Source organism: Lobosporangium transversale, assembly GCF_002105155.1.
Source record: "Lobosporangium transversale strain NRRL 3116 chromosome Unknown BCR41scaffold_85, whole genome shotgun sequence".
Taxonomy (NCBI): domain Eukaryota; kingdom Fungi; phylum Mortierellomycota; class Mortierellomycetes; order Mortierellales; family Mortierellaceae; genus Lobosporangium; species Lobosporangium transversale.
The window spans coordinates 571-23,975 of NW_019029063.1; the positions used below are offsets into that span (position 1 = coordinate 571).

At 41.1% G+C, this 23,405-nt stretch overlaps 7 protein-coding genes and 2 non-coding genes across 9 annotated transcripts; 3 read left to right on the top strand and 6 right to left on the bottom strand.

Annotated features, from left to right (window-relative positions):
* Window positions 1–205: 205 nt before the first annotated feature.
* Window positions 206–277, bottom strand: BCR41DRAFT_t160. The gene has a single exon. It is a non-coding gene; the product is annotated as a tRNA-His (tRNA).
* Window positions 278–1,181: 904 nt separating this feature from the next.
* BCR41DRAFT_402333 (hypothetical protein) lies at window positions 1,182–1,977 on the top strand (the record flags this gene model as incomplete). Its single annotated transcript, XM_022029299.1, has 3 exons — window positions 1,182–1,287; window positions 1,358–1,515; window positions 1,660–1,977. 3 exons carry the CDS (start codon window positions 1,182–1,184, stop codon window positions 1,975–1,977), a joined length of 582 nt encoding a protein of 193 aa, XP_021875321.1.
* An 856-nt stretch (window positions 1,978–2,833) lies between these two features.
* On the bottom strand, window positions 2,834–3,701 carry BCR41DRAFT_365226 (hypothetical protein). Its single transcript, XM_022026126.1, has one exon. It carries the CDS (start codon window positions 3,543–3,545, stop codon window positions 2,973–2,975), a length of 573 nt encoding a protein of 190 aa, XP_021875322.1. The 5' UTR covers window positions 3,546–3,701; the 3' UTR covers window positions 2,834–2,972.
* A 2,977-nt stretch (window positions 3,702–6,678) lies between these two features.
* BCR41DRAFT_329753 (carboxyl transferase) lies at window positions 6,679–8,986 on the bottom strand. Its single transcript, XM_022021733.1, has 6 exons — window positions 8,706–8,986; window positions 8,473–8,599; window positions 8,265–8,403; window positions 8,108–8,181; window positions 7,910–8,009; window positions 6,679–7,815 (listed from the first exon to the last, which is right to left on the bottom strand). The coding sequence occupies exons 1-6, from the start codon at window positions 8,908–8,910 to the stop codon at window positions 6,811–6,813; spliced, it is 1,650 nt and encodes a 549-aa protein (XP_021875323.1). The 5' UTR covers window positions 8,911–8,986; the 3' UTR covers window positions 6,679–6,810.
* Window positions 8,987–10,358: 1,372 nt separating this feature from the next.
* Window positions 10,359–10,619, top strand: BCR41DRAFT_294660 (hypothetical protein; the record flags this gene model as incomplete). Its single annotated transcript, XM_022020405.1, has 1 exon — window positions 10,359–10,619. A coding segment is annotated over one exon (261 nt), but the record flags the coding sequence as incomplete, so codon positions are not given.
* A 519-nt stretch (window positions 10,620–11,138) lies between these two features.
* Window positions 11,139–11,753, top strand: BCR41DRAFT_295371 (hypothetical protein; the record flags this gene model as incomplete). Its single annotated transcript, XM_022020415.1, has 1 exon — window positions 11,139–11,753. A coding segment is annotated over one exon (615 nt), but the record flags the coding sequence as incomplete, so codon positions are not given.
* Window positions 11,754–12,568: 815 nt separating this feature from the next.
* Window positions 12,569–14,010, bottom strand: BCR41DRAFT_402336 (hypothetical protein; the record flags this gene model as incomplete). Its single annotated transcript, XM_022029300.1, has 3 exons — window positions 12,569–12,982; window positions 13,377–13,401; window positions 13,502–14,010. The coding sequence occupies 3 exons, from the start codon at window positions 14,008–14,010 to the stop codon at window positions 12,569–12,571; spliced, it is 948 nt and encodes a 315-aa protein (XP_021875326.1).
* Window positions 14,011–17,420: 3,410 nt separating this feature from the next.
* On the bottom strand, window positions 17,421–17,492 carry BCR41DRAFT_t159. Its single transcript has one exon. It is a non-coding gene; the product is annotated as a tRNA-Thr (tRNA).
* Window positions 17,493–20,796: 3,304 nt separating this feature from the next.
* Window positions 20,797–22,711, bottom strand: BCR41DRAFT_365229 (hypothetical protein). The gene is made up of 5 exons (XM_022026127.1): window positions 22,337–22,711; window positions 21,887–22,096; window positions 21,557–21,632; window positions 21,365–21,443; window positions 20,797–21,259 (listed from the first exon to the last, which is right to left on the bottom strand). The coding sequence occupies exons 1-5, from the start codon at window positions 22,460–22,462 to the stop codon at window positions 21,040–21,042; spliced, it is 711 nt and encodes a 236-aa protein (XP_021875327.1). The 5' UTR covers window positions 22,463–22,711; the 3' UTR covers window positions 20,797–21,039.
* Window positions 22,712–23,405: the final 694 nt, after the last annotated feature.

Here is a 23,405-nt window from a genome sequence, read left to right on the forward strand (position 1 = left end):
AAAAAAAAAAAAAAAAAAATAAATAGTTAGAGGCCAAATAGCCCTGGGTAGGCTGCCAAGTAAATAATGAATGTTATTTGGCAACTGGGCTGCCAAAGAGAGTCTTGAAAGTTGATTATATTTGGCAATGGGCTGCCAAATAATATTTAGCAACTAGGCTGCCAAATAGATTAATCCATATCTTTTTCCAAAAAAGATGCCCTAATGCCATTGCCTGGAATCGAACCAGGATCGTCTCGGCCACAACGAGATATACTAACCATTATACTACAATGGCGACCTTAAGGTTTGTCGTAAATGACGCCTATTCATTTACCTAAATATGTATTTCCTTTCAATTTATTTATTTCCTATCATCCTATTTTCTACCATTTTTAAATAGTATTTAAGTAGCTTTTTCCTTCACTGCAAAAACGGCATCTCTCTTCTTATTATCGATGCCCTTTTGCAGGTGAGTTTATCTTCATTATTCTCATTATGAATTCTCAGAAAATTAGCAGTTATTAAAGATCTCTCTTCTTATTATCGATGCCCTTTTGCAGCATCCTCAAAATCATTCAAAGCATTACTTAGGATCACTATCGTATCCCAAAACCACGAGGCTCTTGCCCAATTCTTCATTTTTCATCATTACCTACTAGTTTCCAGAGATCACTAGTAGATGCTCTACGACAGGTTTTAGCAAATAATAAAAAATATATTTCTATATACCGGCTGCATTTGAGATTAAGGGCTAGATGTGGCTTAGTAGGAATTCTGTTATTCGGAATAATTCATTAATTAGTGCTGGCTGTAAACACAACTATCTCTGATCTACTATTTAGGTGCGAGAGTATTCTCCATCCACCATTTGGCTCAGAGACTCCAAGTGAGCAGGACTGGATGAATATTTGGCTTGGACTTTTATATAGAATTAAGGAGGATGCCACTTTTCATGCGTAAGTTAATATCAATATGATGAGGATTGACTACAAGCACCACATTATATTGAATTGTTTATGCCTCGTTGCGTTACTAGAGGAGAAAAGGTACTGGAATAATCAAAATCACTCCGACAATTACAGAACAAAGAATTTAGAAATGTTGCAGCATTTGGTCGTCGAGTTGATTGCATGGTACATGTAGCCGGGGTTGAGACAAACAATATTGAGTTTAAGAATGCCGACCAAAACAAAGGCAAAATGGCTGCCCAAAGCAGAAAGAATATCCGTCTAGGCCGCTGCATTCAAGAAGCGCATAAGGCAATCGGCATCAAAGACCCGGACATCCTTTTGGCCGATGTAAATGGTAAGCTAGAAAATAAATGCTGTCTGATATATTTGTACGGCATTAACAATATTGAAATTATGGAACATAGGGAACATTGCAAAAATGTACAAGATTGTATGCATTGACGACATCCATGCTTGCGGCGAAGTAACATACCAGCTCATCTTCATCCCAGCAAATGAAGGTGAAATGTTAGAATTTCTCAATGATGGTGGCAAGGCCCTGGCGGTTCTCTGGAATTACGTTGTAAGTGAGGTTTATGGATTGATTAGACACACAAGCCATCTTATAATGAGACTTGATAACTGGAATTATGTCACAGTAAATTTGGAAGGCCTGGCCAGTCATGAATACTTAACTTATTATATCTTCTATTTGTAAATATTTCAGGAGAAGAAAGGCCGAAGTCTAAAACTAAGATCCCAATGTTTCAACCTCAAAAGATTTCAATCATCAGTAAATTCCGCAATAGGACGTACAATAGCTGATTTGCCATCGACACCAAGTGTACCATCAACATCAAGTGTGCCATCAACATCAAGTGTGCCATCAACATCAAGTGTGCCATCGACATCTAATACAGACAATCATGGAAAGAGCCTTGGACAAATGAAGAGACATTTTGAGAACAATGTTACATCCTCACCAACGAAGAAACGGGTCATCGAACACTTTGATTTAGATTGTCCTAATGATTTATCAGAATAAAAGTCGCTATAAATTTATATCTCTGCGCTAATATATTACAGGTGATGGAACTGGATGGATAAAAAACGAATACTTAAGCCCAGGCATGAAAAAGCTATTATGTGATGGAGGATTGATGGAGCCTGCAACCAAGGAATGATGACGGAGGAGTGAGACGAAGATGCACTATGTGAGAGATCAAAAATCGTCCATCGGTTATTGGCTTCGGATACAATTCAGCACTCTTACTGTCATAAAGCATGTAGTAATCATCTGTACTCACTGATGGAGAGACGAGGCGATATTGAAAAAGTGTATGGGAAATAAAAAAAGAAAGGTTAATGGGAATGTGAAGGTGTCGCAGAAATCTCCATCATTCTATGAGGGTAGACCGCTTGTTTTGCCGCCGCTATGGCAAAAGTTCTCATTCGGGCGATGCTATTCCAGCAACGATCTCTTGTCTGAAAGTGAATTAATTTTAGTATAATTATATCACATTGGATGCGACTTTAGGCCCCTGCTGCTGACTCGAAACAAGGCAGACGTGCTGGCGGGCATGTGCGATATCTAATTGAGGAGACGAGATACTCCATCTATTTCTGTTGACCTATCTACTACCATGACCACCACGATCATAACTAGTGCGATCGCTGTTGTCATCTGTACAAATCTCAGTTCATGAATAAAGAAAAATGGCGAAATATATTCACCAGTAATGGCGTCTAATATCGGCAAATTAGAAAAGCAAGTCTTTATTAAATTATACACAACGGTGATAAAACGTGATACACTGAGCTACAATGGAAGGAATGTACAAGATTACAAATACGAACTGACAGCTTTCGTGTTGAACGGAATGAATGCTCTTCGTCTAGCACATCGAACTTATATGTTCTCTAGATTGTCACCATGCTCATCTGCCTCGGGGTTATTGTCATGAAGTCTGCTAACACCCCCTTGGACCAACTTTTGGAGTCCCTCTGCATAGAGATCCCTGACAGGCTTTGTATTTGGAATCATACCATGAGGCGGTTCATGTTCAAGAATGCCAAATGCTGAAGTTCAGATATGACGGTTTGAATGTCGCCTTCCTTGGATACTTCAAAATCAGCCTGGCTGTTGAAAGACAAATTGAACTCGGAATCAATCTTCGAATCAACCTTGGAAAACAGGTGTATGTTCCTTGAGATTGAATGCGCAAGATACTCCCAGCTCATATTACTGCCTTTAGCTGCATGGACTGATTTAATCAGAAGGTTAGAATGTTCCTGAAACATGTCAGCTGGGACCCACCCATCATCTCTACCAGAGGTATTAATCAGCCACGAACGCATAATAGCCTTCTTAAGCTCAGGCGACCAAAGACACCGAATTCCGTAGGCCAGTTTCAGAAGCTCATTCCCATAATTCTTTCTACCATTCGCTTGGAACATGATGGTGATTGAATACAGCACCTCTTCGATGCGTCCAATATCCCCTCCTTTGATGGCTGCACGCAACTCGAGATACAACACCATGTCTCTAATGAACAAGAACATATTCGTAGCCCCAACCCAATACCTTTTTGAGACCTTCGCTGCACTTGCCATAGTTTGTTCACAAATATAATCTAGCCCAGATCGAACAAGGGCATCTATCTCTTGCACAGTTCTTTCCCTAAACCGACGCTCACTCGCTCTACGTCTCTCCTGCTCGCTTATCTCCTTGAACGCAGTTTGGCTCGCCTTAAGTTCCTCCTGCGCTCCGCTCGAGATCTCCTCAGTTACAAGTATGTCCTCTTCTATAAAGATCTTCTTGCCTTCAGAAAAGTCCTGTTTGGCATCGAAATGCTTCATCCATAATGCTCTGACTACTGCATCAAACATAAGGCAAAGGAACTCATTCAAGGTACGATGATCCTGAGAGTTAAAATTCAAGCGCTTCAGTTTTAAAAGAGAAACAAAGTTTGCCAACGAGCCTCCTGTGGAGTTAGAACCATAATGCGTCTTGAAAATCGTGACCGCGAGATTCATCTGAAGATGAAAGAGTTGCATCACTGGGATTGCCCATTCTAAACGATCGAACCTGGTGACATCCGTTATACGTCACTGTTGGCGGAGACTACACGCGCAATGGTTAGCAGGTCACCTCCAATAATGATCGACCTGCCTTCAAACCACGGCTTTTGTAGCTTAAGCATCCCCATAAAGACCGTCTCTATGACCTCGATATTGCCCGCGGTCGAGGACTGGTCAATCTTCATCGTTGGCAATGGGATCGTTATCGACTTTGTTGCCTTGAGAACGTCCATCTTGCGTATTTGAACCGCATGCTGAGCATACTCGTTCGAATAACGCTGCAAGACATCAGATATATGAAATCGATGCATGCCTTTTTTGTGATGGTTAGCAGGAAGGAACTCCCATATTTGAGGACGAGTTTGATTATAAATCATTGGGGGAATATCGCCAAGGTGCTCATCCATAATTATTGTTGCCGTAGTGCCGCTCTCAAAAGTATCATGATTGTCCCTACGCTGGTTCTCCTTCCTGTTTACGAGGTTGATATTATCGTAAACCAACATCCATGGCTTCTCGAGGACTTGCTTGCGTACGTTTTCCAAGGCTATCTTGGTCAAACGCTGAAGTGTGTTAGATGTTGAGTCATAAGAGACACTTAAACAAGCGGATGAAAACATCCTAACGGCTCTTTTGCTGCATCCACTTCCGCGGAAGAAAAACCCTAAGAACGTCTGCGATTGATTTGCCTGCTGATTCTTCTGGAACATCAACATGTTTGCAATAAATGGCACTATGATTCGCTCTTGTCGAGACGCCCGTAAATTGCTGCTAGTAAACCCCATCAAAACTGATGTCAGAATTGGCGCGTTCTTCACCAAAATATTGCTAATGAGAGCAAAGGAGAAGTTTTCGGAAAATTCTGGAGTAGGTCCGTTCTTGGGACAATATAAACAGCCTTTTGAAGACATGTGTTCCATTTCTTTCTCAACGTGTTCACAACGACAGCAGCTACAGATCGGACAAAAGATTCCGTTTCAAAGACAGTCTTTTTATCTTTCCAGATTTCCACCATCTTTGCTGGACCACCTTTACCCTTCAAAAAAACCAACTCTTTGTTTCACGAACGAATTCTCTGTGTTGAATGCTAATGTAAGAAAATCGCGCAATGACATTTTTTGGATCGCCAGGGCTTGGAAGATCTTGAGAACAAACTGTTGTCGGTCAGCATACTCTGGAATAAGTTCAGGAACGAATTGGATACTATCCATATTTGAAAGCTAGCATTTTGATATAAAGTCAAGAGTTATGCTTAGAACAAGTCAGAATGACTTTTTCTGTGAGAAGCAGTAGTTTTATTCTTAAATATTTACCTTAAAGTTAGATCAGATACAGATATCTTTGGTTTTTTTTTTTTTTTTTTTTTTTTTTTTTTTTTGATAACTGGGACCTACGAGGTATTGGAAATAGACTCTATAAATGGGTTGCCCTATTACTTTTTTACACCAGACTCTTCGCCTGTCTGCCGCGAAGTAGACAGCCTAGGGCGCACCATGTGGAGGTGGTCTGGTTGCGCGCCCTAGATACAGATATTTTTGGTGAGGTTCAGAAGCTTTAGTGTTGCTGAAATGCGACTGTTCGACTGTGTTGAAGTGTGAGGGCTTTTTTTTTGGACTTTTATTTGTTTGTTTTTGTACCTGGCCTGGCTAGATCACGTGTATATCTCTAAGTGCACGCATGAGACTCAACTAAATGCAACTATTTCCTTTCTCGGATTTCCAAAGCACCCCTCTATTCGGAATTCTGAATTCTGAACCCCCCGTCCCCCGTCAGAATTCCGTTACATCCCCCCGTCAAGATTCTCAAAAATGAAAATCTTGACCCCCCGACATTTTTATTGCTGTAAATTCTCGCGCCCCTCTTTTTTTTTTTTTTTTTTTTTTTTTTTTTTTTTTTTCAGAAAAAAGTCACATGGATGATGATTTGAGGACTTTGTGGCCCCGTTATTGAGCTTTATACTGGTCTTGCTTTTAGAGAGGTCTTTGCCAATTATACGTCTATTGCTTAATAAACTTCTTGTATTTGATAAGTATTTAACTAACAAACGGCAGCGTCACGAAGCTCTACCATTTGATTTGGAGCGAGAACCGGCAAAAAAAAAAAAAAAAAAAAAAAAACACAGATTAAAATGTTGAGGGGTGAGGATTGCAACAATTAAAAATTGATGACGGGCAGTATTCCATCTCAAAACGCTCGAAAAATTTTCCAACCCCTCTAGATTGAAGTGACCTAAGAAGGAAACCGACATGTTTCCAGCCACTTTAAATTAGAGAGGGCTGGGTCGAGCCAACCCTGCAGGGTCCTTGTTACCAAAAAAAAAAAAAAAAAAAAAAGGATTCACCTATTTCGCATCATTTCTTGCCGAGCCATAATTCACATGGACTTCCATGACTGATAAAAGATTTGATCTATGCACGCGCACTTGCCTTCCGAGCGTTAAGGCGGGATACATGGTGATATTTTAGGTTACCCTAACCAACGTTATTTTATTATTTACTTTTCCATCATTTGTCCTCATTACCGTAGTCAGCTTATAGTAGCAGTGCTAAAGTCGGTAATATTTATCCATATCATTAAACACTATATTGCTTTATGCGATATAGAATGCGGATATTTGACAGCAAGACATCATGGTCAACATTTGTTGAACAGAAATGCAATAAAGGTCTTTGTGACAAAATTTATTTTGTTACGTTTATCGACATTGATCTCTAGGTAGCCACAAATAAAAACAATGCCATATGCTGAAGTTCCAGCAAACTCAAATAGGCCTTCAAGCGCCCAATTTGGATATAAGCTACATGCGCGACACCCCATATAGATTGCCTCCTTTCACCTCAGCATTGTAGCAGACAGATAGACAGAATCCTAGGATAGTGCGTGTCTCACGAGGGTCAATGACGCCATCATCGATGCAGCGAGAACTAGTCCAGTAAACCTCCGATTCACTTTCGACCATTGTCTGGAACATCTCCATGGAAGCCTTGGCCATTTCTTCATCAATAACCTTGCCAGATTTTTTTGCAGATTCACGCATTACAATATCCAATACGCCTGTCAGCTGCTCAGCACCCATGACAGAGCATTTGCTGTTGGGCCACGAGAAGAGGAAGCGCGGGTTGTAGGCGCGCCCTGCCATGGCATAGTTACCTGCGCCGTAACTAGCACCCATTACAACCGTGATGCATGGTACTCGCGAATTAGATACTGCGTTGATAAAGCGTGAGCCCGCTTTGATAATGCCCTCCTCTTCGTATTTCTTTCCTACCATAAATCCCGTAATGTTATGGAGATAAAGCAGTGGGGTATCCCGCATGTTACAAAGCTGAATAAACTGCGTTGCTTTGTTTGCTTCTGGCGGAAATATGACATTATTGTTTGCGAGAATCCCAACAGGGATACCATGGATAGTGGCCCAGCCGCAAATCAAGTTGGGTCCATACAAGGGCTTGAACTGTGTAAAACGCGAGCCATCAACAAGGCGTATGATAACCTCTAGAGCATCAAAAGGAATGCGGATATTGGCGCTAACAATACCAAGAATCTCATCTGGATCATACAAGGGTTGGTCAAAAAGGCCTCTCAGATGCCGGATGGGGAGCTGAGTTTGCTTGGTCCAGTTAAGTCCTGAAACAAACTCTCGAGCCATGGAAATGGCGTGGAACTCATCCATTGCCAACTGATCCGACACACCAGACTTGCGACTATGCATTTCAGCTCCTCCCAAACTCTCTGCATCCGTTATTTCACCTGTCGCCATTTTGACCAAAGGGGGACCGCCTAAGAACACCTGTGCCTTGCCCTACGTCGTGTTTAACGGATATATGATTATGCATATTAGAGGCTTAGATTATGTTGACCGTTGAATTCTATTCCAGGTGATGTTTCTTATATACCTTGACCATCACTACATAGTCACTCATTCCGGGGATGTAGGCACCACCAGCAGTCGAACTTCCAAAAACGACCGCTACCGAAGGCAAACCAGCTTTAGATCTGTCAATAGTATATAGAAGATGTCAGAGTCGTGACTAGTATTCTCAGGCCTATATAGTGTATAATCATTTGAAATAAAAAGATGCAACCATTCTTACCTCTCAGCTAGGTGGCGAAATCCTGCTCCACCTGGATGAAAAACACGACTCTGTTGTGCAAGGTTTGCTCCAGCCTATGGCATATATTAAAAGAAATTAATCTTCTTTCTTTCACCATCTTTAAAAGTATAATTAACAAAGCATCAACGATTAATACCGATTGAACAAGCTGGATATGCGGCAGCCGATTGATCCATGCAATTTCACTGATACGAGCCCCTCTCGCCATTGTTGAAGCATTCCATGCTCCTCCTTGCAGCGTGGGGATGTTGGCAGTGATCATGCACTCCACACCACTAATAAAAAAAAGTAAGAGACTGTCCGCTAAGATTTTTGAGTTGGCACAAAAATCACTATACACATACCAGACAAGTCCAATTCCAGCCACTTGGGATCCTCCGACAGTCATACCATCTTGTCCATATCCCGCAAGCGGACAGAGCTCCAAAAATGGAGAATCGTCGTCGAGCAAAAGCTCAATACGATCGCGGGCTTTATGTTAGGATTAGAATCAAACATTTTAATCAATTGGATAATCTCAAGTACGGGAAACATCACATTTTATTATATTTCATATTTGAAGACAACATGATAGTACCTAAGAGACCACCACGTTTATGGTGCAAAGCTAGGAGCCTATCCGATCCCTGAAAGGTGGCTTCATGAAGACGCTCCTGCAACTGCTGGACGAGATCAAGCATTTCTTTGTAGTTGGCTTGGAATTCGGGTGATTTTGTATTCACCTTGGATTTTATCGGTTTAGTATAGTGACCCAAGTTTGTCGTCACGGTTGCCGTATGCATGTTTTAATATTATTCCTACAAAATAACAGAGGATGAGGTAGGAATGAATGTTTTTTTGAGATGAGATGAATGGCAGAAGGAACGAGAATTAAATGAAGAGTAAAATAAATCAATAAAGCGGATAGGTAAGGTTTTCGGGTCAAAGTGACAATCTGCACGGACGACGCGTTCTCAGATTTCCTCGATGCCGAAAGCTTACAGCCGAACTTAAGGACTTTGAACAGACCATCCCGATACATTTTCATTCTTTTCAGCATTGGCGCCATTTTCGCTGCGTCTGTCCAAAATACTTGCTCTGCTTCATCTATTTTTGAGTGAACGAGGACACATGCCACATGTATATCGAATAATTGAAATCATTATTACAATATGAATGACAGCAATAGGATCACATCGGATATGACTTTGTAGCGCTAAAGCCGCCAACGTTGCGTTGAATGCACTAGAGACACATTTTTGATGTTGCTATAATATATATTTTTTTGTATCTTCTATTCGCTCCACTTCATTACTACTACTCTGGTCCCTGAGTTCAAGGCGAGGATGCTTCCACACTTGGTTTTGAATACTAGTAAAAATAAAAAAATAAAAAAGAGTCCTTTGTGTTTTTGTTTTGTTCCTGAGGCTTGGAACAAAAAAGTGCTCTATCGTAGATGCTGCCTCTCTTGGCCACCTCTTACTTCACTTCTTGCACGCCGCCTCTTTACAAGCAACCCGCGATGGATCCCAGTAAAGCACGCCGGCCGTTCGATAGGGTTTACTATCACTAGTTCGTGTACTAATCTTTATATTTATAATTAAAAGACCTTATTACCAACGCCAAATCCAATTATAAAAGTATCCCTGAATCTCGTGCCTGTCTCTCATATATCTCCTCATATCTCACCTTTAGCATAAAGGGGGAGCGCTGGAAAAAACACACAGCAACGGAAATTCCAGTGACTCCCAAAGCTGCTACATCAGAGCAGCAGGAGTAGTTGGCTATTATCGACGAAACTTCTTTTATTTGTCGTCCAAAGGATGATTATCTACTCGAGATATTTACCGTTATGAAAACAAACAAAAAATCACTGGCACAGCTTCTATTAGATATATTCAATTCGGATGATCAGGACATCAAAAGAAGTGTCCAGAGCTTTTACAAAAACAAGGGCTCTGCCTCCATAGTAAAGGTCTGGGCCTTGCAATTGAAATCCAAAAGGTCCTACAATGGATATGACTATCTCTCTAAGGCCGCAGCAGATATTGTCGTTGAAGGCGCAAAAAGCGAGCTCGAGCAGCTTACTTGGACCAACGATCTGAGGCTCCCAGCCAACAACCTGTCCCCCACGGTGGTTCAGAAATTTTCATTAACTTTAATTGAAAAAAAATTGGTATCACCCCTCCTCTTTAAGATCATTTACAACTTGACGCGTGTCGACGATAAGCACACTAAATACGCACCAGCAGTTGCTGCCACCATCCTTAGCATGCTGGTGAAACTCCGTTCTCAGAAATCGAATTATTTGCAAATGATGATGGGGCTTCATTTGCATGCCTCGGGATGTCCGAAGCGTGTGATAAATTTGCTCGCTGCGTTTGGTATATCAGTGTCGCACATGACGATCTGCACAGCCCTTAAATCACTAACGACGAATTCACTCCAGGAAGTCCGCCTACAAGTTAGGAAGCGCCCTTTTTTCCTAGTGTATGATAATATCAATATTGCTAATCGGAAATATGACCAGCGCAGTAATAACTTGGACTCCTTCGACAATGGGACCACCTCAACCATCGTACTTGGTGAAGATATTGGCCCAGACCAAGATGTAACCGTCCCCCCTACCATTAACACCTTTTTTCCCGAGCAATTGTATGCTAGGTGAGGAACAGACACAAAAACATGAGTGAAGCACATAGCATTTCATTTAATTATTTTACTAATAGTTCTGATAATGCCGTAGAGATGTCATACAATTCCATTTGATTGATGTACTTCAGCGGCATTTCGTTACCTACGGTACCCCGATCAGCATTCCTTCAGTGGGCCCCTCGAAGTCCAGGAAACTAAGACATACCCGTTGCGTTCGTTGAAAATTGACCAGGCTACTATATCGGGCAACATTGAGGTCCTTGAGAAAACTATGAGAGACGTCCTTCAGTTGCCTGAAGAGTGGTTCAACGACTATACGAAAATCATAGTTGCGGGGGATCAGCTTACGATATCCAGAATAACATCCTTGCAAGAATTACGTGCAGCCGATACAACAAGCTTCAGTCGGATGCAATGGGCGCTTCCTGTAATACAGCTCTTTCACCTCCAGATGGTTCTCTGCGGTACAATCCTTCGTACTCATTATGGATCCTTTTCGTCTCCAGGGTCGCTGGGTTTCATTATATCCATGCTGGAACGCAAGCGTCTAGGCATGGATACATCAAATTTTCACGCCGCAGACGAGCTAATAAGGCACACTTTCGATGCAATGGTCAGACGATTATGGGAGGTCGAGTTTGGGCTGGAAATCAGCGACATGAGGGCTTATGAGTGTGGGTTGGAAAGCCATGGCAGATCGGGCAACGGACGAGTCCAAATGTTCGAGAGAGTCAATGCTGTAGTCCAAAAGTGCCTGCGCAACGCAAGCCGAGTCGTCATGGAAAACAATGCGAACGCGAACGCGGTCCTGTTCCTCAGAGACACTCTTGCTTATATTGAATTAGGTACTGCCATCAAGGTCGGGGATGTTGGGCGGATAAAAAATGTGTTGGAAACAATAACTGTCATGTTTCAAGCTGGAGGAATGAAGAATTATGCGAGGGAGCTCTTGCGTTTGGCATATGGGATTCACCACGGCTGGTCTGAACAACGGAGGAAGGCCGTTTTAGCTTCATTGCTGATAAATACGAAGGGCAAGGAGAATGCATGGATCCCAACGGATTTGTATCAGGAGCATAATAATCTGCTGATTAAAGTCATCCATGCAGCGAAGGGAAGCAATATGTCCTGGGATGTATTGGCCAATTCAATATCAACTAATGTTCGTCTTTTTTCAAGGCTCAAATCAATATTCGAGAGAGGGTACGACATCGTTCCCACCAGCACTCGACACTCGCCAGTTTCTAAGAATATAGACATCATGAGAATAGTAGCTCATCTCCGGACCTACAACATTCTCGGCCGAAGTCCTTACTTGGGTTGCGACCATCAAAGTCTCAGCGGCGCGGCAGCAAGTTAAGTACGAACTGTGGTGAATCCACCATCCATGTTGACGACGACTTGACTTTGTAGGTAGCAGTCAACGGACGTTGAAAGCACAGCTTTTTAGGAAGTCGGCTACAATGAACGACTTCACACCCTAGCTTATCTGCTTTCTATTCATTGTATTTTTCCTTATACTAAGTGATTGCATGATGCAGTGTTTTAAACGGAATATCATATTCAATTTGAACTGTTCCGGTGGGAAATAAACTTTATCTGGTTTAAGCAAACATCCGAATCGACTATCACAATTATCCAAACATCATGTCCTTTCCGCTATTTCCGCATGACCACCTAAACCGCCCTTTTCAGCTACTTTTTAACTTACCTTTGGACAAATTTTGGTCATCAATATTATTTATAATTTATAATTTATAATTTATAATTTATAATTTATAATTTCGTGAGGACTATAAAACATAATCAAACAATACCCACAGCATCGTCTCCGTCAACCTCCATCGCCTCATCGTTTATATTTTTGTGCGGTCCCCCATGCGAACGGGTTCTCGCTTCAATGAACGATTGGAGGTGTTTTGTCCCCTGCATCTTCTCATAACCTCCATTGATGAGATCTGCTACAGGATGTGCGCTGGCAATTTGTGAATGATATTTCGGAGGCTGATCTTTGTTATAGGGCTCAAGAATATCATACTGTCTGAGGGATATGAGTATCTCATTGATATCATGGACCGCTTTCTTTGTGGTGTGTTTGGTGCCTGAGTAAGGAACGCCAAACGAAATCTCCATCTGGTCTTCCATTTGTCCGAGCGAGTGAATATTGGTAGACCTTGATCCATGTTTCTCATCCCAGGTTGATCCGTTTGCCTTTCGTATCTTTTTGATAAGCAAGTTGTTGTGCTCTTGGAAAAGATCTGTAAGTATCCAACGATTTTCCCGGCGTATAGGGAGTGATCGGGGGAATGAAGGAAAATGAGGAAATATGATCTATGAGACAGGTCTTTCCCCGCCTAAAAATGACTTTGACAAAAAAAGAGTCTTTCCCTGCTCATAAACGACTGACAAAAAAATGAGAGTTGTTCCCTCCGACCTGAACGACTAGCACAAAAAAAAATTTTTTTTCTGCGGTTTGTGCGACTTTGAAAAAATCTCAAAAAAAATGTTGACCCCCCCTAAAATCTCAAGTTTGGTCCCAGCCTGTCAGTGAGCGTTAGTGCAATGCACATAAGCCACACAGGCTGGTGACGAGCCTAGGGGTTCCTAGTGTTACGTTCCGAGGCTTGGAAGTAGGGGCACTTCCATTTTTATTAATAAGATCAGGGTATTTTGTGACAGTCATGGCGAGTCCTTAATAAAAGGCTCCCGCCTTGGACTTGACAATCAGAAACATCTCACCTAGGTGTGGCAAAGTCTAAAGAGGTCATATTTTTAAATGAAATCGTTGGCTTCGCGGCCTGCCGAACTCTCCGAACAGGACCAGTCTGATTAACATGGGAGTTCCTATTTTGGGGCTGCGGCGGCAGGTTTGATCGACCTTCATTATCAATATCCTTGTTTAATTGGACAAGAATGTCGGTGAGCTCCTTTAAATGTTTGGGAAAACAAAAAGTCCAGCCGCTGAAATCCATTATTGATTCGGCAGTCGCAACATTGCCAAACTTTTCGCCCAACTTATTGATCGCCACATCCGTTATCACACAAGTTTCCCTTAGCCAGGGCCTAACTGGCTCGAAATCCCTTCGGAACACTGCTGATCCCCATTCCTTTATGGCTTGCTTGGCAGCTTCCTTCTGTTCTGCCGTTCGGCGAACTCTCACCTGACGTGGAAAGATCTGGCAATGATCCCAAAGATTGACAAAAAAAAATGATAAAAAGTTGGACGAAGTGCCAAAAGATAATTTCATAAGTGGACAAAGTGCCAAAAGAGGATAATCTGATAAATAGATCACTAAAGGATCATAAATCAACAGTGATAGTCCTAGAGAATGCTGCAAAATAGCATCAAAAAGTGAAAAGAGGGATGCTGTTTTGCAAAGAAGCCAAAGTGATTTAAATACTACAGATTGATAAAGGAATTAATGATAAAGAGAGTACTGAATGATGGTGGAAATAATGAAGAAGAGGATACGTAAATAGCAGATTTACGAGACACCCGGCCGGCGGTGAGAGTTGGCACAGTCGGCCCATTTATTTTTGGATTAATCTATTTGGCAGCCTAATTGCCAAATATAGTCAACTTTCAAGACTCTCTTTGGCAGCCCAGTTGCCAAATAACATTCATTATTTACTTGGCAGCCTACCCAGCGTTATTTGGCCTCTAACTATTTTTTTTTTTTCATTCCTAGGAACCGTATATGTTTATAACGCTCATACTTCAAATTAATAAAGCTCCCGTCTTCTACGTCATAGTCATGTGTGGTGACATTGTCTTGTCTTATTTAGAAAACTAATGACTTTTTTTTTTCAAGTAGTTCGCTCATACAGTTTTGGAGGTGCCATTTGGAGATCAATGCCTATGAGAGGTTTTCGCTCGGAGCAAACGCGTCTCACCTGCTACCTAGACGTCTTCAATAAATCATTCCCTAACCGTGTACATTGAAGGCTGTTTTGCGAAGATGTCATCGCCGCTGCCCTTAGTACCTCCAGCGGCATTAGCTGTGCAAGGCAATGTATCCACAGAACGCTGGCTGTTTTACTACTGATGTTATGACACTGTTATAAAAAAAAAAAAAAAAAAAAAGTAATGTATTTGGCAGCCCAGCTGCCACCCAAGAGTGCGAAATTAAGTGGCAGCCCCCAGAAGTAGGCTGCCAAATAGAGGCAAAAATTACTATATTTGGTATGGGCTGCCAAATAGATTAATCCTGCCAGGATCATAATAAGTAACGAGAAAGAAAGATGTGTTTATTATGATCCTGGGATCTTCGTTAAATAAAAAGGGGTAAAAATCTTAGCTATAGTAAAAACCCATATAAATGACTGCTAATCGCAACACGGATCGAATCCTTGATTCACCTTTTTTTGCTATGAATATCCAATTGCAAAGTATACAAATATATTTATTTTAAACTATCCTGAATAAAACGGACAATCTTGCGGACCAGACCATGTCGAAAAGGTGTGTACGTTGAGTACCATAATATACTGAGTGATCGATACAAGGACTTTAATCATTTGTTCATTAATATCAATTGTGTCTGTTGTTGCGACTAGCAATCATTTATATAGGTTTTTATATAGTTAATATTTTTACCCTTTTATTTAACGAAGGTCCTGGATCATAATAAACATATCTTTCTTTCGTTCTCGTTACTTATTAAGATCCTGGCATATTTCATCCATGCATCACATCTATAGGGAATTTATTTATTTTCTGGTAAAAGGAGCATGCACTGGGTAACTACGTTCCTATCTTTAAGATGACATGGGTCTGTTCCAAATCCTCTTATCATCTTATCATAGATAATATATCGCGTCAATGTGTATGATGCACTATTGTCACTAACCTCTATTGCTAGTTTTTTTTCCCTAGTTTTTAACTTGCTTGGCCATCATATCATTGCACACTGCGTGTGACAGTATATAGTCTAAAGCCTATAAAATGGCTTGTTTTAATAATTATAATAAAATCATCTTTTGTCTTAACTGTTACACTGCGAAATATGCAATAGTAACAAAGGCATCTTTCGCTCTCTCGTTACTTATTATATTTCAAGTAGTAATGATTTCCTTGTCCCTTCCCTGAGACAAGGGTAGATACTGAATGTGAAAGAGATCTACAAAATTGCAGAGGATCGAGCGGTTAGGTCGAATGAAGTTTTTGATGACTATGGACAGCGGATGACTTGTCGCATCGGACAACAGCCACGTCGGAAAGATGGACTTTAAGTATCAATCACGACTATCAGGGTTTATGAAATCATGGATAAAGTGGCCTAAGCTATTTGTGCATTAAAGCTGTTTATTGTCTTTTATGAGGTTATTATTTTCAAAAAAAAAAAAAAAAAAAAAAGCCCAACTGTACCCTCACACTGTAAGTGTAAAAGGCCCATTGTCCCAATCTGTATTTAAGACAATAAATGTCATTGATTGCGAAGATAGTTTGGATTGTGTGACATGTGGTGTTATATAGTGTAAAGTCTTTTTTTTTTTCGATGACTATATCGGACTTGTGTGGTGCATGTAAAGTTGCTGAAGGTTCTGAGCCTAGAGATAAATACAATACTAGGGAGGGAGCCATTCATCAAGGAACATGTGTCTGTCTAGCTGATTTTTCTACTGTCAAGTTTTTGATGATAAGATAAAAAGTAAGAGGGCTTCAATAGCGTTGAGTTTAATAGAAAGACAGATGCAACCAAAAGCAGAAAATAAGACCCAAAAAACAGCCTCAAAATGTTGACGGGGGGTTAAGATTTGCCTTTCGAGAATCTTTACGGGGGGTGCTTCGGAATTCTGACGGGGGACGGAGGGGTTTTGGGAATTCTCAGCCGGGGGTCAATTTTTTATTCTGTCAGGGGTGCATTTTCCCTTTATTCAATAATATTTGCCAGCCCATACCAAATATTGTAATTTTTGCCTCTATTTGGCAGCCTACTTCTGGGGGCTGCCACTTAATTTCGCACTCTTGGGTGGCAGCTGGGCTGCCAAATACATTACTTTTTTTTTTTTTTTTTTTTTTTTTTTGATAAACAGGGTCATAACATCAGTGGTAAAACAAGCAGCGTTCTGTGGATACATTGCCTTGCACAGCTAATGCCGCCGGAGGTACTAAGGGCAGCGGCGATGACATCTTCGCAAAACAGCCTTCAATGTACACGGTTAGGGAATGATTTATTGAAGACGTCTAGGTAGCAGGTGAGACGCGTTTGCTCCGAGCGAAAACCTCTCATAGGCATTGATCTCCAAATGGCACCTCCAAAACTGTATGAGCGACCTACTTGAAAAAAAAAAAAAAAAAAAAAAAAAAAAAAAAAATAAATAGTTAGAGGCCAAATAGCCCTGGGTAGGCTGCCAAGTAAATAATGAATGTTATTTGGCAACTGGGCTGCCAAAGAGAGTCTTGAAAGTTGATTATATTTGGCAATGGGCTGCCAAATAGATTAATCCATAGATTAATCCTAAGTTAAATATTGGACAGGAAGGAAGAAGCGGAGAAAAAGAGAGAAGGGAATGAGAAGAGATCGAAGCGGGAGAGGAGGCAGAGGAAGGCCGCCGTGAAGAGGAGAGGGGGGCCGTACAAATAACTGCATCCATTTGCATGGGCCATACATGTGGGACTGGTACAAAAGTTAAATACCTCTTTTTGAAGGTATACTGCCCACTGCAGGGATCGAACCTGCTACCTTTTGCTTACTAGGCAAACGCTCTACCAATGAGCTAAGCGGGCGCTGAAAATGTAAGAAATATGAAGTTATTTGTTTAGGTAAATATCACGTGACTTGTTACGCCTGCTTAACATATCACATGGCATTGAGATGTTGTAAATTGTAGGTGTATCTTTGCTTAAGGGGCAAAAAGATAGACACAAAATCAGGAAAGGACAGTACAAAGAGTGTCAACAAGAATAACAAGAGAAAATAAAGACAAACAACCTTGACGACAAACAGCGCCATAGGATGCCGAAAGAGAAAGATGGGAGCTTTATAGGTTAGCTCACAAACTGAGTTCCTGGACGGCAAATGCTTGTTGTGAAAAGGGGAAAAGATAATAGCAAGAACAAGACGTATGGGGAAAACTGAAGACTTTATTGAGGAAGAAGTTCTTTGGCTTTTATAACTTAGCCTACAGGCCTGACTGTGGTGCTTTCTAGGTGAGGTGGACTCACCTATAGCTTAAGGCTTTGCACAAAGGTTTTTTTAACTGTGGATCGACAGAATGTCCCGATTAGTAGATACAAAGTAAAAATAAAATAGTTATAATTAATTTATATAACTATTAATGACCAGCCACAACAGAGAAAGTGATTCTATTTTTTGGGTTCGGATCCTCAGGAAGGCTCCGATAATTCCTTGTAAATAATTAGATGGATTGCCGCTTCTTTAATACTGTTGTGTATCGCGCCCTTTGTTTTGCTTCATAACGTCCTCGTAGTCCTCATCGCTTACATGATTTGGAGCTATTATCAGCGATGAAACGACTCCCTAGCAAATCGTTCTCGCCATTATGAAGCTCAACAGGGATCTCTTGAAGCGGCCTATTTTCTGAGAGATGCCGATGATGCGACGAAGACAAAGATTGTTATAGTTTGATAGGAATATATGACTTACATTCAAATCAAAAAAAAAATACAATATTCTGCTTCTCTAATTCTGATAAAACATCAAAGTTAGAGAGGCATGATTGTAGCCTTATAACAAATCCCATGTCCCTTGCTATCAAAAAAAAAAAAAAAAAAAAAAAAAAAAGTAATCTAGGGCAAGAGTGTGTAGACAAAAAGCCTTAGACTCTTCGTTATTAAAAGGGGTATTGTGGGTCGCAACTATCAAGAAAAGTAAAAGTAAAGCCACTTGGGTTAGGTAAATCTTCACTTTCATGGTGGTGTTCAAAGCCAAACATGCTCGTGGTTTCTGTTTATCATAGAAAAAGAGTGCTGAAAAATTCTAGCAGCTGGGGAACATCACGTCCATAGGGTATTTATTCAAATTTATATCAAAATATAACTACAACTTTGTCCACGGGCACCATAAATAGAGTATCCATGAGGCATATTTTCTGATATACAACCATTAGTATATATTATATATCGTCTATCCCATTTGATCAGTGATCCTTATATTTTTTAATAACCTTGAATGTATTGAGAGTCAAGTATCTCCCCTATTACAAGTTCGTCGCGTCGCGGGCGATGAATATAGGAGTCACTGACCAAACGAGATGGAGTAAATTTTTACATAGTATATTTTAATCGTCAATTTTTTTTTTTTTTTTTTTTTTGCTTCAGGTTCGACGACCAAGCATCGAGTTTCTCATCTCTTTGCCTGCATTGTGTCTTCCTCCAACAACGTTGCTTCCTCTTCCACCAGCAAGGTTGCTGGCAAAAAATGCGCTCGTGAGGGATTGGAAGAAGATAAGAGCCCAAGTCGCCAGACTTCGCCTTCCCCAGATGGTCCACCCGATGACTCAGCGTTCACCTTTGTCCCATGGGAGCACCCAAAAATTTTGGGTACATGAACCATCGTAGTTCAAGCAGCTGAGGCGTCGTAATGATGCTAGCCGAGGAAACAGACTGGTAACGGTTAGAAGCGTCAGCCAAAGCTTCGGACATAGGATTCATTTGTAGCTTGGGCCACAAACGCAAAGAACTTTCCAATCCCCGCATTTGCTCATTTTCATTAAACAAATGAAGAGAAGGCGCAAAGCGTGATAGCACTTCTTTCGGAAGACAAAAGATTAAAAAGCAAGCTGAGGAAAAAGCTTCGACAGAGTCTTCAGGAATTTGAAGATATTTGAGTACAGGAGCTAGCGAAGAGATCGACATCAACTTTTAATCCGCTACTACGTTTAAACAACAATCTAGCCGTGTTAGGACGAAAAAGAGACAAGTAAGCGCAGTCGATAATGATCAAGAGATTCAGCTGAGGGATCCCCCAAAAAGCACGAAGTATGAGATGTATTATAGTAAAAATGAATTTATAAAATGTTATTTTCTTTTCCTTTTTTCTTTTTCTTTTTCTTTTTTTTTTTTTTTTTTTTAGATCGAGAGTATATAAAAACTCTAAAGCAAGCTTTGGGAGGGCATGATTTTGTCAACTTGTTTTCACAGTTTTGTAAGACTGAAGCCGGGAAGGAATGCATTTTTGGGGACTATTTCGTTGTAGGCATATCGACGGACAGATTTACGAAAGGGTCACTCAAGAATTATTTGTATGAAAATGTAAAAACTTCGGAAATGGGAAGCAGACTGCTTGTGGCGGATGTCAGGATATGTCAGCCAGGCTTCATGAAGGTCCTTGAAGCCGTTTTTACAGAGAATGTCAAGACATATGAAGATTCTTATTCAAGCAGGACCCAGCAACCGGGTTGTTCGGTATTTTCTAGCAATTGAGAGATCGTAGTAAGTCTAAGCCGAGATTGATTGTATTATTTTTTATAGTGCAAAGTCCTTCCGAAATACCACTATCGTCAATTCATGTAAAATTAATGAAAGAGACGATTGGTCGTATTTTACCTGGGGTTTTATTAGCGGGGCCTTGGGTTTGCTTGGAATCCAAACCGAGTGCTTTAAGAAGTTGATAATTGGAGGTCAAGCATCCAAGAGAAATAACCTGCAAGTAAGGCTGATGGGATTGCAGTTACTGGAGAAGGCCATCAGATTTACATCACAGAAGCTGCGCTTCTTAATGAGGTGACACGAAGTAAGGAGGACAGCGATGAGCTTAAGGTCAAGCGATGTATACTCGACTCATGGCTATATCAAATGCATGACATCTATAGGTGCTCCAATCCACCGAGGAACATGAAGATATTGGATCATCATCATATGGAAAGACACGAAGTTCTATTGCCTGGTGTCTTTCGAATTGACTTGATTCTGTCAATGCAAATTTCCATCAGTGTGCTTCATTCGCAGTCGATGTTCAATCTTGCGTGATACGATGTATGGAGTTAGCGATTTCTGTTTCGAATGAAATATCTTCAAGGATTAAGGCAAGAGGATTGTTGCAGTATGATGACATTGAGAAATTACAGGAGGCATCAAACTTTATTAGAGGGAGGAAAGAAAGAATAAATAAGTGCCGAGTAACCTACATGGATTCAAATAAGATTTGGTGGCTACTATACATTTCTTTATTATATTTATTTCATCCATGCGCAAACACATATTACCTGAATTAAGTAATAGCGAAGGATATGGTAGAAAATGTGGAGGGATCGTAACAAAAATGAAAAGTGCAAAGACCAGCTCTACCCTATTATCTCTATTATTTTATAATCTAATATCTGCCATTCATATTGTCATTGATCTCTTTTCTGGTAGGACCAGTGCTTGACTTGTGCTTGATGCCATCGCCAGGCTCAGTGACACCACGTTTGTAGCCCTTAAAGTCAACGATCTGGATGGATTTGCTTGGAAGGCGAGCATTCTTGGTGGCGCCACGGAGGCGAATGTCGGCGCAGTTCATGTAATATTGTGGCAAGATATTGGCGGTCCATCTACGATTATTATTTAGTAATAGATAGGCAGTAGTTAGGAAGAGTGTAAGAACAAGGGGGAAACACACCTCAGTGATTATATCTAATCTATCCACAGATACTTACGACCAGACAAACAAACATTGGTTCTGCTTGGTGCAGGAAGGAACATTGCTAGGAATCTTAACAGGCCATTGGTAATAAGCTAAGGATGTTTAACCATGCGGGTGTTAGGGTTAGTTTGGGCTCGTAGTTTCAAATTCACACTAAAAGGGCATAGAAGACAAGCAAAAAACTGCCGATATTAGTTCAACTTACCATCGGGGCAGGTCCTAGTGTAGCGCCCAATCAAATGGAAAGTCTTTCCATTATCGTACGAAAGAGAGAATTCACACTATTGAGAGACAGTAAGTGAAGTAGCGTTAGAACTCAATATCCCAAACTAGACCATGACCGTGGCCGATTACTCATATCCTTTTTAGACAACTTTCCAGATAGCCCATTCAAGCAATAATTTTTTGAGACCACAATCAAGCACTTTTTGTAATCAAAATGCTCTCATACACAAATATAAACTAAAATCTACTCCTGACCAAATAAAGAAAAAACAAGCACGCTTCACATTAAGAGCATCGATGTCATGCTTACCATTCCGCCACCATGACGGGCTTGAGCGAACTGACGACGGGGGTTGGAAGGACGAGCGGGCTGCTTACTAAGCTCTTTGGCGTCCATATCAGAGGCATAGAAGCGCACATTTACGATCTGACCAGCTCTCATTTCGGTGACTGGACCAGGGGCATACCCACCGCAGGGGAATCGCATAGAGTGTTTGTTATCCTTGAAGCCAATAAAGGTCTAATATTTGTTGTGTTGAAGAAAAAAATTGGATGTCAGAGTGAATGTGCTCTTGATAGTTGTTCGTATGTGAGGATGGTTGGTAAATTTCTGTGAGCGCCCACAAACGTATGTAATCAGAGAGCAAAAAATAGAGTGGGTAATCATTCATTTCACTGCTAATTACGGTATGTTTCTAGAAATACAAAATGTTGGAATGCAGGGATACCGAAATCAAATTGGATGGAGTTAAGACTTTACATGAATGCGACCGTTAAATTGCTTGGTGCCATAGCCTCCACGAGGAGTAGGATAGAGCATTCCCATATGGGCAGACACTATGGTGATATAGGAGATGACCAAAAGAAGAGCAGCTGCGAACTTCATTTTTGTTTTGTTTTTTGATGGACGGGATGATGCTGAAGTTGAAAAGGGTCCTTTGGAAGGGAGTAAGGGCGAGGGCGAGGGCGAGGGCGAAGGATTCAGGAGGCGTGGGGTAGGAAGGTAGAGGAGTGGTTCTATCGGAGACACTGGGATGGCCGAGGGAGTTTCGGTGGAATGGGTTGCTTTGTGCAGCTAAGGGGTGGGCGGAGAATGAGGAGCCGTGGATGAAGAACACAGTGAGTTGATGAGGATAAAAAAAAGAAAAAGAAAAGAGCAACCCTTTGCTTTTAAAGGAGAGGGAGTTATGTGGCAGCAGACGCTTATTCTTGCTCACTCCACGCCTAGACAAAGAAGTTTAGAAGCACCAATGAGCAACTACGAGAGGCGCACAACACATACGATATAAACATGGACTTAAGGAAGCACAAGAAAGTTTCCATCAAGTCAATTTGAAGGTTATAATCACGAAACAATTACCAACTGATGTAACGGCGGTGACATGAGTGCTTTTGCAGGCATTTAAGGATCTACCTCCTGAGTTAGACTCGTGTTAGAGCTTCAGAAGGAGGATCGGCCTTTTTCTGCCTGGGATAAGCATCGCCCAGCCTAACATCTGTGCATGTGTTTACACTTATTTCGCTTATTTCGCTTATTATTTTGTTTTTCTCCCGACACTCCCGAATCAACAAACAAATTAAATTGCGCATTTCCTGAGTCGATAATTAACTAGTAATTTACAGGCGTTTGAGATTTGTGCTAACATGAACACTATCCCTCCTTCTATGGTATGGGAAGACCATGGATTATATCAGTGGGAAAAGGGCATGACTGTGTATACGTATCATGATCGAATTTGTTTCTTCTCCGACATGCCAATCAAATAGAACATGTTTATTGCCCCTCTGTAAGGAAAAAAGAAGATCAAGATAATGACAAAGGGAGAAGG